This window comes from Hibiscus syriacus, unplaced genomic scaffold, assembly GCF_006381635.1.
Source record: "Hibiscus syriacus cultivar Baekdansim isolate YM2019G1 unplaced genomic scaffold, ASM638163v2 tig00110332_pilon, whole genome shotgun sequence".
NCBI lineage: Eukaryota > Viridiplantae > Streptophyta > Magnoliopsida > Malvales > Malvaceae > Hibiscus > Hibiscus syriacus.
The window spans coordinates 3,762,935-3,779,979 of record NW_024062688.1 but is presented as its reverse complement, the minus strand read 5'-3'; the positions used below and the strand labels follow the sequence as shown (position 1 = coordinate 3,779,979).

The following is a 17,045-nucleotide window of genomic DNA, read 5'->3' as shown; positions in this document are numbered from 1 at the left end:
GAAATGAGAATGCAGGTTGAAGAATCAATGGGACCCCATTACACAAAAACACTCAAAAATAATAAAAAAACTCAAACTTTTTTCTTGTTTCCAACTGGGTTTTTAAGGAAACGTACTAGTCAGTAATTCAAAGAACTTAGGTAGACTGGAAAAAAAGAAGAGGTAGTTGGGGAATAAGAAAGTTTCGGTACACGTTTCCCTTGAATTAGAGAGTGTTTGACGTCAAAGAAAGTGAGAGAAAAAAGGGGGAGGGTAATTATGCCAAGAAATCCAATGAGAGTCCAATAAACTCCATGAATGAGAAAATCTGGCTCCAGTGAACAGTTATCTTTCCACCAAACACAGCACCATATGATATATGATGTACTACTACTGGTGGAACCAGTGGCCCTGTTTTGGAAACCTGGAAATGGACCCATAATCTTCCAAATTTTACAGTAACGCTTCTGCAGGTTTAATTCCATAGCTTTTATGGAAGTTTTGGGAACAAAAAATATCAGCTAGATTTTGGTTTAAATATTCCAAGGATCCCTGTATTATTTTAAAATTTAAAATTTAGTTTTTATATTATATTCTTTAGAAATTGGATCGATGATTTATTTTTTATTTAAAATTCTTGATCTTTTATTTACTTTATGTTCAGTTTTAACGTTAATTGTCAGTCTTACGGTTATAAAAAAATTAAAATACTTTTACTTCTTTATATACAAAATTATTATCAATTTGACTCTGGAAAATTATAAACGTAAATGATTGAATAATTATTTGTTTAATTAATAATATTTTTAATTATTTTTAAAGATTAAGGATCAAATTAATAAATATTATAAATATAAAAATTGAACTTTTATTTTTATTTTTCAGTTGCTAAATTAACAATTAATAGTAAAATTGAACATAGATTAAGAAAAATAAAGAATTCAAATTAAAAATAGTGTAGAAAGTCAATTTTGCGAAAATATAATACAAAAATTAAATTTTAAATTTTAAAGTAGGATAACCTACATGTTTAGTACTCAATTATTTCTTTTATTCTATTTTGGTCATTCAACTATTTTTTGTTTCAAAATCACACATAATGTTATATTTTACTTTTATTTTGGTCATTGTTAATAATAGTTGGACGATTTTGAAACCAAAACGTATTAGAAAAAATAATTGGATGATCAAAACGAAAAAAAAGTGATAGTTGAATATTAAATTTATAGTTTACCTTAAAATATTAAAATAATATTTAATATTTTGTTTAAAATGTTTTAAGTGGAATTATTCCAGTATATTTTTTTTTAATAAAAATAGATAACATCTTACGTAAAATATCTCAATTTTAGTAACTTACTCAGAATTGTTTTAGAATTTAGATAAATATTGTTTTTCTTGTTAGGTAATTTATTCGTATCTTTTTAGGTAAATATGGTCATTTTATAGAAACAAGAGGACGGTATTATTAGATTTTTTTATATTAATGGATGGTATTATTTTTGGTAAAAAGAATTGAATAGTTTATGGTGATTATCTAATAATAATTTTTTAATTAATCGATAACATATATACTTAAAGGCGAAATTATTGGAATTCAAGACATAAAAAATAATATTTTATTTTATCATAAATTCACTTACTAATTTAAATTACTTTTGATAAATAAAAAATATATACAAAATTTATTTAAATAGTCAAATCATATAAAAGATCTTTGCACTATATATATATATTTTTATTGGAGGAGTAAAATACTACATATTAGATAATAAGTTTAAAGTTGTTTTTCAAGGTTGAAATTAATTGATTTGAATAATTTTTGGAATAGAAATGGGATATTTTCTAATCAATATTATTTTAATAAAATAATTGATGTTCAATTATAATTTTAACATATCTTAAAAAAATTAATCGATTTTGAAGATTTAAGATACATTTATTTTAACAAAGATAATATGTACATAATTATATTGTGTATAAATATAAGATTTTTCAAAAAAATTAATTTTTAATATTTTTTGTTAATTGTTTGTAATTGAATTCTTATTAGTGCTTATTTTAGATGATATAGGGTTAGATTATCATTTATTTTAGTAAGAGATTTAGATAATTTTTTTGTTGCTTTTTATCTTATTAGTTTAATTAACTTTTAAATCTTTTGTAGTTTATAGATAGACATTTCTTATACGTAATTAAATACGTGATTCAAAGAAATATGAATTATTTATTTTTCTTCAAAGTTCTCTAAAATGATTTTTTTTTCTTTCTTTCATTGCAACGTATCGAGATATTCTTCTTCGCCATCTAGGTTACCAAGTTAAAATAAAACACTTCTAGAGGGTTGTACAATTCATACATTCAGGTACTCATTTTTAACAGGGATGTCATCATACCAAATTTATTTTTTCTTGTCTTTTAAATTTTTCCTTTCATTTTAAAATATATAAAAAGGCTGTCGTTTGACACGTCTTTGTTTGTCCTCCGACAGTTTTTATGTTTTCTGTCACTAGTTGACTTTGTTTGTTTTCTTCAATGGCGACTATTTCTGAAGTTCTAGAAAGACTTGATCTTAATACAGGCGAGGAAGAGATATTAGAGGTGGGGGAGGAGTCGGACAATGAAGAAGATTTCTTTGATCTCTATTTTGTAGGATCTTTCTTAACTTCAGGCATCATTAATTTTCAATGGATGAGGGCTACTCTATAAAACGTATGGCATCCTATTGGATGTATTGAAATCTCTGATTTGGGTGAGAAGAGATTCTTATTTCGTCTGTTCACTATAGCAGATGTTGACCGAATTGAAGCGGGTGGACCTTGACACTTCAACAACAATCTTTTGATCATTCACAAATTGGAGGAAGGGGAGGATCCTCATGTGGTTTCCCTGGCCCATTCAAATTTTTGTCTTAATCCATGACATCCATATGGGCAAAATAACAAAGAAGATGGCTCATGTTTTGGGAGACCTCATCGGAATTTTCTTAGAGTATGATACAGGGGCTATAACGTTGGGACACAAAAGAATCACTAGAATCAGGGTCAAAGTTGATATCAATCAAGCCTTGAAAAGGAAGAAGAAGATGCTCCTGAAAAATAGTAAATTTCCTTACGTCCGATTTGAATAGGAGAGGTTGACTTTATTTTGTTTCTTGTGTGGTAAGCTTGGACATGGTGAAAGTTTCTGCCCCCTTAGGGCTTTTCACGGAGGTAGTGATCTTCCTCTTGGCTGAGACCTATCTATTCGTGCTCCTCCACTTAGGGCAACTCCTCCAACCAGCGTTTGGCTCCTGGAGGCGAGTAAAAGAGGGGAAAACTTTCCTCAAATCTCTCCAAGCAAAATTTCTGAGAATGTATCTGTCAATGATCAATCCTCTCCTACAATTAAGGTGGTGGAGATTCCCAATTCAGAATCACAAACCAAGGTGAGAAAGAAGAAAAAGGAAAACACTACTAATGAAAACCTCTAGTTTCCATTCTACTCCAGATGACTTTGAGAAGTCAAAATTTGCCTCTTTAGCCTCTGAACTAGCACACGCTAATTTCGACGTTATTATGGGCCAAGAAGAAGAGGAAGGCCCAATTTTGAAAGACAAAATAACAAAATGACCTAGATATGAAACGGCACAGGAAGTTACGAGTAATTCAGCTTCAACTATTGCTGATCATGGCCTTCTACAAGCCCATCACACCACCACATCGGCAGGACTCGCTAAGAGAACCAACCGGGAACAATGAAAATATTAAGTTGGAACGTTTGGGGTTTGGGACTGTTGGTTTTTGGCAAAAGTCCCACATTGGTTGTGTATAAGGAGGAGGGGAAATTCTTTTGTTATAAATAAAGCCCTTCTCCTCCTTAGTTAATCATCCCACAAATATAAGCCTTCTTCTATTTTAAAGGCTATTTGTATTCTTTCTCTCTTTGTAATATTTCCTCTATTAGTGAAATATTTTGGTGTTCTCTTTTATGTCTATTTAATAGCTATTGTCGGGTATAGTTGTTGTCAATTATTGTCCTATTAAAATTACTTGTCTTGGTAGTTCTGTCTAAGGAAAGTGGGTTTTAAGAGGGACCATTGTGACCCCTCCTCTTTCCTGGGAATCTACCTTGGGGTGATTTTTAGTACAATCGTTTTCACACTAGTCACCTAGATAATAGTTTTCAAGGTGAATCTGTTATTGGTGGAAATTAACCCGAATTTCACAACAATTGGTATCAGCGCTCTTGGTTTATTTTAGTATGCTCTGTGGTTGCGGCTTAGGCTGATCTTCCACATCAGAAAAATTTCCTTGGGATAATTGACATTCTGCATTGGCAGCTATTAAATAGAATTTGTAGCAGAAATGACAGACGCTTCTTCATCTTCAATTTTGGCAAGAAATGCTGTGACAAATGTTAGATTTGCAGTAGAGATTTTTGATGGCACCGGTCATTTCGGCATGTGGCAAAGCGAGGTTCTAGATGCCCTATTTCAGCAGGGTCTAGACATTGCTATTGAAGGAGAGAAACCAGATGATGTTGAGGAGAAAGAATGGAAGAGGATCAATAGAATGGCATGTGGTACTATTCGATCGTGTCTTTCTAGAGAGCAGAAGTATGCATTTTCTAAGGAAACTTCTGCAAGTAAATTGTGGAAGGCACTGGAGGAGAAATTTTTGAAGAAAAGCGGTCAGAACAAACTCTACATGAAAAAGAGACTGTTCCGCTTCAACTATGTACCAGGTACCACTATGAATGATCACATTACTAGCTTTAATCAGCTGGTGACTGATCTGATGAATATGGACGTGACTTTTGAAGACGAAGATCTGGCTCTGATGTTGATGGGATCACTTCCTGATGAGTTTGAGTATCTTGAAACTACTCTACTTCATGGGAAGGTTGATGTGTCTCTCAGTGAAGTAACTGCTGCCTTGTATAGTTATGAATTGAGAAAGAAAGACAAACAAGAAAACACAAGTGTCGAAGCAGAAGCTCTTGTTGTTAGAGGCCGTTCCAAGAGTCAGAATAAAGGAAGCAGAGGGAGATCGAAGTCAAAGTCCAGATTGAGCAAAGATGAATGTGCCTTTTGTCGAGAAAAAGGGCACTGGAAGAAAGAATGTCCCAGGCTAAAGAATAAAGGCAAACCTGAAAGGGGGAAGGCTGTCTCAGAATCAAATGTGGTCGAGTATGATGATGGAGATTCAGATTTCGCATTCGCTGCTACGCCATCAACCAGCTGTTCCAGTTCATGGCTGTTAGATTCAGCTTGTAGCCACCATATGACCCCCAATAGAGAATGGTTCTTTGATTTTAAAGAACTAAAAGGTGGAATTGTCTACACAGCAAATAATTCCCCTCTTGACACACTTGGGATTGGTTCAATTCGCTTGAGGAATCAGGATGGATCAATCAGAACCTTAACAGGTGTCCATTATGTACCAGATTTAATGAGAAATCTCATCTCTGTGGGAACCTTAGAGTCAAAAGGTTTAGAAGTGAGGGCAAAAGATGGGATTATGAGGATTATCTCTGGTGCACTGGTGATAATGAAGGGAATCCGAAAAAGAAACAATGTGTATTACTTTCTGGGTAGTACAATTGTTGGGACAGCAGCAGTGGCAGCTTCTACTGATGAACAGGAGTCAGAAGCAACCAGGTTATGGCATATGCGCTTGGGGCATGTTGGTGAAAAATCCTTGAAATTATTGATAGATCAAGGATTATTGAAGGGTGCTCGGGCTTGCAAATTAGCTTTTTGTGAGCATTGCATCAAAGGGAAGAAGACGAGGGTGAAATTTGGAACAGCAATCCATGATACTAAAGGTATTTTGGATTATGTTCATTCAGATGTATGGGGGCCTTCCAAGACAACTTCATTGGGAGGAACACACTATTATGTCACCTTTGTTGATGATTTTTCCCGGAGAGTTTGGGTGTATCCAATGAAGACAAAGGATGAGGTGCTAGGATTTTTCCTTAAATGGAAAAAGATGATGGAGACTCAAACAGGCAGAAAAATCAAACGTCTCCGTACAGACAATGGTGGAGAGTACAAAAATGATCCATTTCTGAAAGTCTGTGAAGAGGAAGGTATTGTTAGGCACTTCACTGTCAGAGGTACACCACAACAGAATGGAGTGGCAGAGCGTATGAACCGGACATTAGTGGAGAAGGTTCGGTGTATGTTGTCTAATGCTGGGTTAGGCAAAGAATTTTGGGCTGAGGCTTTGGTCTATGCTTGTCACCTTGTCAACCGCTTACCATCGACTGCTATTGGTGGTAAAACACCATTAGAGAAATGGTTTGGAGTACCTACTACAGATTATGATTCCTTACATGTGTTTGGTTCCACTGCATACTACCATGTTAAGGAGTCAAAGCTGGATCCAAGAGCAAAGAAGGCGATTTTTATGGGGATCACCTCTGGTGTGAAAGGCTATCGTCTTTGGTGTCCAGAAACAAAGAAAATAATCTTCAGCAGGGATGTTACCTTTGATGAATCTACCATGTTGAGAAAGGTGACTTCAGAAAAATTGGAGCAGACAGATGGAACTCCCAAAAAGGTGGAGTTTGAAGGAAGCAAATTTGTCCCAACCAGTAAAGAAAATGATGTTGACTCTCCTATGGTAGAAGAAGAGTCAGATGAAGAAGAGGTTCAAACCCAAGAACCTCCACAGCAACATGAATCAATTGCACTCAGAAAGGGAAAGAGGACCATTAGACAACCTGCTCGTTATGCTGATATGGTCTCTTTTGCATCACCAATTGCAATTGATGACGTTCCTGCCACTTTTAATGAAGCAGTTCAAAGTTCAGAACATAAAAAGTGGAGGATTGCCATGAATGAAGAAATACAATCCCTTCAAAAGAATCAGACGTGGAAACTAGCTAGTCTTCCCAAGGGAAAGAAGGCAATTGGGTGCAAGTGGGTATATGCAAAGAAAGATGGATTTCCTGACAAGAATAACATCCGCTACAAAGCAAGATTGGTGGCTAAAGGCTACGCTCAAACGGAGGGAGTTGATTATAATGAAGTATTTTCTCCAGTTGTAAAACATTCCTCCATCAGAATTTTGTTGGCTTTGGTAGCGCAGTTGGATTTGGAACTAGTTCAGATGGATGTAAAAACTGCATTTTTACATGGAGACTTGGATGAGGAAATCTACATGACTCAGCCAGATGGATTCAAAGTTGCTGAAAAAGAAGAGATGGTGTGCAAATTAGAAAAATCGTTGTACGGATTGAAGCAATCTCCAAGGCAGTGGTACAAGCGATTTGACAAGTTTATGATAGGGCAGAAGTACACAAGAAGCAAATATGATCATTGTGTGTATTTACGCGAGCTAGAAGACGGATCCTATATATCTTCTTCTTTATGTTGATGATATGCTGATAGCTTCCAGGAGTCAGACAGAAATTGTGAAACTAAAGACTCAATTGAACAGGGAGTTTGAGATGAATGATCTTGGTGAAGCGAAGAAGATTCTAGGCATGGAGATATCAAGGGATAAGAAATTGGGGAGGCTTTGTTTGTCTCAGAAAGAATATCTGAGGAAGGTACTAAAACGTTTTGGCATAAATGAGATGTCAAAACCAGTTAGTACACCTCTTGCTCCTCATTTCAAGCTCGGTGCATCCATGTCACCTAAGGATGATGCAGAACGGGAATACATGTCAAAGGTTCCGTATGCAAGTGCTGTTGGTAGCTTGATGTATGCAATGGTGTGTACGAGACCCGATATTTCACAGGCAATTGGGGTTGTGAGCAGGTATATGCATGATCCTGGAAAGGAGCATTGGCAAGCTGTGAAATGGATTCTGCGGTATATTCTGAACACCGTAGATGTTGGTTTGGTCTTTCAGCAGGACAAACAAGATGGTCAGTGTGTAGTTGGGTATTGTGATTCAGACTATGCAGGTGATTTGGACAAGCGTCGATCAACTACTGGTTATGTGTTTACATTTGCAAAGGCACCAGTCAGTTGGAAGTCCACCTTACAGTCAACAGTGGCTTTGTCTACTACAGAGGCAGAGTATATGGCAGTTACAGAGGCTGTGAAGGAGGCAATTTGGCTTCAAGGGTTGCTTGGTGAATTGGGAATGGAACAAAAGCACATCAAAGTGCACTGTGACAGTCAGAGTGCTATTCATTTAGCAAAGAACCAGGTTTACCATGCAAGGACGAAGCACATCGATGTTCGATATCACTTTGTACGAGAGATTCTAGAAGAAGGTGGAGTCATAATCCAGAAGATTCGGACCACTGAGAATCCTGCTGATATGTTGACAAAAGTGGTAACTGCGGTCAAGTTTAAACATTGTTTAGATTTGGTCAATATTGTTACAAATTAAAAGATTGTTTTTTTTAGAGATGTGTGTGGAATTTGCCAAGGTGGAGATTTGTTGGTTTTTGGCAAAAGTCCCACATTGGTTGTGTATAAGGAGGAGGGGAAATTCTTTTGTTATAAATAAAGCCCTTCTCCTCCTTAGTTAATCATCCCACAAATATAAGCCTTCTTCTATTTTAAAGGCTATTTGTATTCTTTCTCTCTTTGTAATATTTCCTCTATTAGTGAAATATTTTGGTGTTCTCTTTTATGTCTATTTAATAGCTATTGTCGGGTATAGTTGTTGTCAATTATTGTCCTATTAAAATTACTTGTCTTGGTAGTTCTGTCTAAGGAAAGTGGGTTTTAAGAGGGACCATTGTGACCCCTCCTCTTTCCTGGGAATCTACCTTGGGGTGATTTTTAGTACAATCGTTTTCACACTAGTCACCTAGATAATAGTTTTCAAGGTGAATCTGTTATTGGTGGAAATTAACCCGAATTTCACAACAGGGACAACCCCGAGCAATTAGATTTCACAAAAACTCTCTTCGAGACGCAAACTCCTATGTAGTTTTCCTTATTGAGACAAAATTACAAAATCATAGAATGGCTTTCCCAAATGGCGTTAAGGTTTCGACTGTAGAGCGAAGTGGAAGGCTTTGTGTTACTTGTAAAAACAATTGTTCTATCTCCCTCCAATCGCTCTCCCATCATCATATTGATGTCATTATAGATAAGATATGGAATGAAGAAAATGGCTTTGTACTGGAATTTATGGGGATCCTATTGAAAGTCAAAGAGAAGCTACATAGAATTTGATGCGCCAGCTTAATTCTAATCCTTCTACTCAGTGGCTGGTCTTAGGAGATTTTAATGAAATCTTATTTTCTCATGAGAAGCAAGCGGACTCCTAAGAAGAGAAAGTTATATGTTTGCTTTTCGGTTGGCTCTCATGGACTGTGTTCTCGAGGTCTTGGGATATAACGATCATGGTTCACTTGGGGGAGGGAAAATTTCGAATCAAACAACATCGAGAAAAAGTTGGACAGAAGGGTGAAAAATGGCCCATTGTGGGATTTATTCTCTCATTTCAGCCTAAATCATCAGACTCGTTCAATTTCAGACCATTGTCATATTCTATTCAACACAATTGCCTCGGATCCCACCAAAGAGAGGACTTGACACTTTCGGTTCGAAGCCGTTTGTCTCACTGAGGACTTTTGTGAATAGGAGGTTCGTCAGATATGGAATAAGGCTACGGGCTCCCTTCTAGAAAAGTTGAAATTCGTTAACACTGGCCTTGAGGTGTAGTTTCGTCATATCAAGAGGGAGAAGAAGCTTAAAGAAAAAAACTTAAAACTCATACTTAACCAGCTTAATGCAGCTCATGTTTCTGATGACACTCTAAGCGAAATAATTGACATAAAATTGGCTCTAAATCTCGAAGATGATCGGGAAGAGATTTTTTTATAGCAAAGAACGAGAGCAGATTAGCTAAAGCATGGGGACCGTAATACGGGTTATTTCCAGAGTTTTACTTCTATTTGTAGATGGAGAAATTCAATAAAGGGCCTCAACGACAACCAGAGGAATTACCGAGAAGAAGAGGTAGAATTATGTGACATTGCTATGAGATATTTCACTAATCTTTTCTCATCCTAGGGAAACTTTCCCTCTGCGTCAACTACTAATGAGGTAAAAACTTGCATCACTCCTATAATGAATGATATCTTGATTAGGCCCGTTACTCTTGAGGAGATAACATTGGCTGTTAAGTCTATGAACCCTTTAAAGGCATTAGATCTCGATGGTCTAGGAGCGGTGTTTTATCAAAAGTTCTGACATATAGCGTGGAAGGAGGTCTCGACCTTTTGCTCTAATGCTCTGAAAGATCAATCTCATATTTATGAAGTAAACAGGTCTCATGTTGTCCTAATTCCCAAAGTCGTTAATCCGAAAGATATATCAAATATCCGACCTATAAGCCTTTGCAATGTTATCTACAAGATCATTTCAAAGGTCCTTGAAAACATATTCCAATCAGTGCTCCACCATTGTATAGATGAGGCTCAGAGCGCCTTTACTCACTATTAGAAGTGTCTTGAAGGTATGTTAACTGGTTCGTTGTTAGCTACGCCTGTGACTATTGTTAACGAGAATGGTGTGATGGTGCCAAACGAAGCCTATCAAGAATATCTTGCTCAAGATAACACTCTCGCTTCTTGGTTGTTATCAACAGTTAGTCCCCATCTTCTTCCCTAGTTCGTTAGAGCGGAGACAGCTGCTAATGTATAGGATAAAGTCTTGCAATTCTTCTCTAGCAGATCGGCTATAGGGTTTATGAGTTTACATTACAAGTTATAGTCTTTGAAGAAGGGTAATGATAGTATGAGGACTTACCTGACGAGGGTCAAGGAAGTAACTGATGCGTTGGCCTATTGTGGCAATTTCATCTCGGTTGTTGAGCACACAACTAGCATTCTAAAATGGTTGCCACATGAGTATCAACCTTTTATAGCGGTTATTACAACTATAAAGAAGTTGTTTTCCTTCGATCGCATCCGTAGCATGCTTGTTGATGCAGAAACTTAACTGGCAGGGTTTGGTGCTCAAGTTGAAGATCTATCGATGAGTGCAAATCTTGCACAGGGGAGTAATGGGAAAGGTCGTGACCGCCCTCACGTGCAATGCCAACTATGTGGCAAACTAGGGGGATTTAGTTGATTGCTACTAGCATCGGTTTAACAAAGATTTTGTTAGGGTTTCTTCCAGTAGCAATAATGAGGGTGAGGCGAGTGCTCACTACTCGAGTGTTGAGGATAGGTACGGTGGGTGTTTGTGTTGTGTTCACAGTCAAAATCGATCTCAATCCTAGAGTGAATCTAATTGATAGATTTAATATTTATATTAAATTTACTTTCATTTTAACTATTGCAAATTAAAAGATAATTTTTAATTTGAATATAATAGGATAATTACTCTTTTTAATATGTCAATTTAAAAAAGTATGTGTTACATTTTTAACTTTAAATATTAAAGATAATTATATACTTTTATATATTTTAAAATAAAATAATATATGTTTAAGTTTGAAGGGTAAAAGGAGTTTTATCTTTTGAATATGTCAAATTAAAAGATATTATTATATGTTTACATTTAAATATTAAAAGATATCCTATTGTATTAAATCTCTCTTGAAAATTCCGATCGATAGATCAAAATAAAAGGAGTAGTTTTATTTCAATTTATTTTTATCTTTATCTTCTAAGAAATTTAACCTTTTGGTTTATTTTATCAGGATTGATTTCGTCTAGCATTGTTATTTCGGATAACAATCTTAAGATAAGAGTAAACGTGTTCTATCCCTTTGTTTCCTTTGATATTTTATAATGATTTATTTTATTATTGTTTTCTATATTTTCTCGGAATAATGCGCAATTTTTCTAACAATAATTTCCTTGGATTTGGCTTTAACTGAACTTGATGTTCGTCGGCTATCATCTCCTCCGGAGGATACCTTACATAGAATAATAATGAAAAAAACAAGTGAAGAAGCTTGTAAACTAATCCATGGAGATTTGACTCATCTTGCATTGAAGATCGAAATATCTTTTTAATTTAATTTGAAATATGATACATAAATTTTAAGTTATCTTACGTTATTTAATTTGTAATGTAATTCTTTTATTAATTTGATGTGAATACAAGAAGTAATATTAGTATGAAATATTTTTAATCATTTGATAATAAATTTTTAAAGATTCTTATAGATATTATATTCGAACTCAAAATTTCAAAAGATAAAAGAAGTTCTTAATTTATAAAACCATTTAACTTGCGTATAATAAGAAGTTTAAATGAGAGCAACAATAATAGTTTTATTTAGTATGGTTTTTATAATTTGAGTTGGAATAATAATAACAATAATAAGTTGAAGAGAATTTATGAGTTAGGGATTACGAAGAAGATTTTAAAGTCTTTATTGTACAAATGATTGAGCTGACGGGACGTTGTTTCAAACTTCTATACATTCTAAAGCCAAATTAGAAGGTGTTTTCGTTTGATTTTCCCCCCACTGAAACACAGGAGAGGGCTATACAAATCCTATGCCACGTGATCTCATTTAAAACACAATACAAAACAACCGTTGGATTTGGGTTGATGGAAGGCAAACAGATTTAACCAATCTATATCTTGTGGATTATCATCAATGGGACCCACCTTCGATTTACCATTTAATCCAGTAATTTCATTTCATCCTACTATTCATTGTTTTTTTAATGAAATATTAAAAACAATTGAATTAAATTAACTTGGTTCATCAATTTTTGAAATTAATATATATATATATATTAGAATTAAAAATTAATTTTAAAAATATTGAATCAAACATCAATCTAATTCTTATAACAAATAAAATAAGTAAAAAATAAAAAAGTGGAAAAGACAAAGAAAGAAGGGATGTTGGGTATTAAGACTGAACCTGTCTGTCTGAAGCATCAACAAAAGCCGTGCCCGATTGCGTGTATCTCGTCCCTCTCTTCCTTTGCCTTTACACGCTACCCGATACAGTTCAATTTCATAAGAAAGTGTCACGTGCGAATAACCTTCATATACAATTAAAAAATGTTATTAATTTTATTATTATTTTAATAAAATTGGTAAAAAATATTAAAAATATTATTATTTCTATCTGTTTATAATTATTAGACGTTTTATCCGTTTTGTTAATATATTCGATAAAATACTATTAATATTTTATTTTTTACCATTTTTGTTTTTATTTGATACTTTATCGAAAATGTTAAAAAATATTAATATTTTAAGTATAAATAATAATATTTTAAATAATTTTTACCAATTTTATTAAAAAAATAATAACAAAACCGATAACATACATATATTAATAAAAACTGATTAAAATACTACCATCCTCTCCCTTCTCCCTATTCCCCCTCCTAATCCTACTCTGCATGGAATCAATAAAATTGGATCTGATTAAAAAAAACTTCAATATTTTTTTTTGGATAAGTAATTTATATTCCATCAAGAAAAAACAGACATGCTACTACAATCAACAAGTTACCTCAAAACAAACCCCAATTCAAACATAACTACCTGTTAACATCATCAATCCTAGGCTTACCATATCTACTCAACTTAATTCTAACAGCTAACTTTATACTATTAACAAGAGCATCAACCGAGCGAGATGAGCGTCTAAAGAGCCTGTGATTACGCTCTTCCCAGACCGAATACAGCAGACCAGTCCAAGCGAGCCTCAAGATTCGAATTCTGAGGGATTTGCCTTTCAAGTTTGCTATCAGCCAATTGAAAAGATCCTCCCAGTTGGTCAGAGTATAACAAACACCACAGGAAGTTAGAACAATATCCCAAACTTCCTTTGCAAAACAACATTCAACAAAAAGGTGATCACGAGATTCAGAACTAGAGGCACACAGACCACAAACATTATCAATAGCCAAGCCGAACCGAACAAGCCGATCTTTAGTAGGCAGCCTATCGAGAACTTCAATATTTTAATTTGATTTAATGTCAATAATTTTAATTCAATTTATAATTTTATAAATTTAACTTAACTCAATATTTAAATAAAATATAAATTAAAAAATAAAAATAAAAATTTAATAGTTAATAAATTAATTTTAAAATTCAAATTTATACAACGTGTATATTATATAAAAATATAAACATATATATATATATATCATATATTATTATAAAAATCATTTAAGTTAAAATTAATTAATATTAAAACATTATAAATATTTATAATTAAATTTAAATAATTTAACTTGTTTAAATTTAATAAACTCAACTTAATTGAATTATTTTAAAGAAAGTATAAGTTATATAAATAGAACGCACCGGTTTCAGTAATTAGAAAATATTTTGACCTTTGACTACTCGATCTAATATACAGCCCTAGGTCGTAAAACATACATTTATTACTGATATTACCAAATTACCCTCCTCTTCCTTTTCCGTAGCCCTCCTCCTCCTATTATTCGTACATACAGTCCCATTTGATTTTCCCAATTTTCACTTTCGCAATCCAAACAAAGATCTGAAGAAAAACAAGACCAGAGAATTTTCGATCGTAAAAACTATGTCGAGACCATCGTCGGCGATGGAAACGGAAACGGCGCCGTTTTCAGCTATCAAACCGGAGGAATTCAAGCATAGCCCTGTTCACTACGCCGTCGTCCTGCGTGATCACGCCACTTTGACTCGATTAGTTTCCACTCTGCCAAAGCTAGCTGACCCTGCTCAGATCCACACGGAGTGTGAATCACTGAGTCAAGAGCGATTAGCTGAGAAAATCTCCGCCGTTCTCGACCGCCGGGATGTCCCTTTCCGTGAAACTCCTCTCCACCTTGCTGTCCGCTTAAACGACGTCGTTGCTGGCAAAACACTCGCTATGGCTGGTGCTGACGTGTCTCTCCAGAACGCGGCGGGTTGGAATCCTCTCCAGGAGGCGCTTTGTCGCCGGAGCTCAGATATTGCTTTGGTTTTATTGAAACTCCACCACCGTTCCGCTTGGTCTAAGTGGCGCCGCCGTTTACCTCGCGTAATCGCCGTCTTCCGCCGAATGCGGGACTTCTACATGGAAATCTCTTTCCACTTTGAAAGCTCTGTGATTCCGTTCGTTGGAAAAATTGCTCCTTCCGATACCTACAAGATCTGGAAACGCGACGGAAATCTTCGAGCAGACACTTCATTAGCTGGATTCAACGGCTTAAAAATCCAACGCGCCGATCAAAGTTTTCTCTTCCTCGGCGACGGCGATAGCCTCCACAACATCCCTTGCGGTTCATTGCTAGTCCTCAACCGGGACGATCACAAAATCTTCGACGCATTCGAAAATGCCGGGGCTCCGATGAACGAATCCGACGTTGCCGGTTTTTGTTCCCAAACAAGTGTGTACCGACCCGGAATGGACGTAACCAAAGCTGAACTCGTCGGAAGAACGAACTGGAGACGCCAAGAGAAAACAGAGAGCGTCGGTGAATGGAAAGCCAAAGTTTACGAACTTCATAACGTGATTTTCAGCTTCCGGTCTCGAAAAGTGGTGGGCTCCGAAAACGACGCCGCTGGAAGTGAACAAGTGTTACCCTTAGAGCTCGACGAAGACGATGACGGTTTCTTGGTATGCGAAAACCCGAATTTCGCAATGCCTGATCGAAGAAGGCATAGTAGCTTTGTGAGAGAAGAGAGAGAGTGGATTTCGGTAGGGAGGAAGAGTGTCGACGTTTTCCCTTCCGCTGCGGCGGTTCCTCCTAGAAGGTCGACGTCTTTCGCCCCGGTGAAAACGGTGATTCCGCCACCGCAAACGAAGGAGAAAGAGTACGTTCGGAGTTTGCGGCCATCTGTTTGGTTAACGGAACAATTCCCATTAAAAACAGAAGACTTGTTACCTTTACTTGATATTTTGGCAAACAAAGTGAAAGCTGTTCGAAGAATGCGAGATTTGTTGACTACCAAATTCCCACCGGGAACGTTTCCGGTTAAGGTAAGACGGCGGTTTGTTAATTTATCCTTTAGTCCCTCTATTTTAGTTTGACATAATTTGGTACTGCTTGAACATGTTAGAATTTTGACCGAAATTGTTAATTCGAACATAGAAGAGGGACCAATATGAAAATTTGGCCAATTTTGTTAAAATCTGCTTTGGTTGTGGGGTCCACTTAAATATCTGTCTCCTTAGGAGGGTGTTTCTTTTGGGTCTTTTGATGCGAGGATGGCCTGACCAATGACAAAAAGGAAAGGAAGTGTTGCGTTTTGAGTTTTACACAGCTTTGCTTTGGTCTCTGATTAGTGAAGCTGCTTTTTTTATGGGGTAAACTCTTGTCCCTTTGGTCGGATTCCCTGACGTGGACTTATCCAAACGGCCCTGTTTTCAGATCCAACGGTGATTCCCCCACATCATCCGAGGTTTCTGTTTCATATATAATATGCCTAATGTGGGACCAATGTTTAGTATTATTGTCGCTATATTATATAGGACTTGAAATCGAAGAGGTTTAATTGTTTCATTTATGATTTTCAGACAAGGGTTTGTCTTTTTAATTGTTTGTTTGGTGGGATTTTTTTGCAGTTGGCGATTCCAGTCGTGCCGACAGTGAGGGTGGTGATAACGTTTACTAAATTCGTCGAACTCCAATCAACGGAGCAGTTTTTCACCCCCCTCTCGAGTCCTAGATATTTCTCCAACGAAGGAGTTGGAAGAGACCAAACAGAGGAGGATCAGAAGTCAGATAAACATACTTCATCATTGCCGTCTTTGTCGTGGTCATCATCAACGACGGCATGGTTGAGGCGAAACAATAGTCAATCAGCATCGAGTAGCAAGCAGCAACAGCGGCAGCGGGCGGCGCAACTAGAGGATCCTTTTGCTATTCCTAGTGGATATAGTTGGACCAATGTGGATAAGTCTGGCAAGATGAAGAAATCTAAGTCCACAAGGAAATTAAAGTAAAAAGTGTTCAAAATACAGATAATTGGGTTAAATGAATTCCACTATCTTAAAGGTTTGATTTGCTTGCAACTTGCCAAAAAAAAAATACTGTTGGAAATTAACGGTGCTGAGAATTTGGTAACTATATGTGGTTGATTAAATATATTATCCAACACAATTTTGTAGTAATTTTGTTTTACTTTTGATCTTACAATATTTTAGTGGAAAGAATGTTAAATGGGTGATGAATGTAACTTAGATGGAACTATTTC

General features: G+C 35.7%; 1 protein-coding gene across 1 annotated transcript; it reads left to right on the top strand.

Moving 5' to 3' along the window:
• Nucleotides 1-14,397: 14,397 nt before the first annotated feature.
• On the top strand, nucleotides 14,398-16,809 carry LOC120119441 (ankyrin repeat domain-containing protein 13C-like). The gene is made up of 2 exons (XM_039139257.1): nucleotides 14,398-15,828; nucleotides 16,414-16,809. The coding sequence occupies exons 1-2, from the start codon at nucleotides 14,425-14,427 to the stop codon at nucleotides 16,792-16,794; spliced, it is 1,785 nt and encodes a 594-aa protein (XP_038995188.1). The 5' UTR covers nucleotides 14,398-14,424; the 3' UTR covers nucleotides 16,795-16,809.
• Nucleotides 16,810-17,045: the final 236 nt, after the last annotated feature.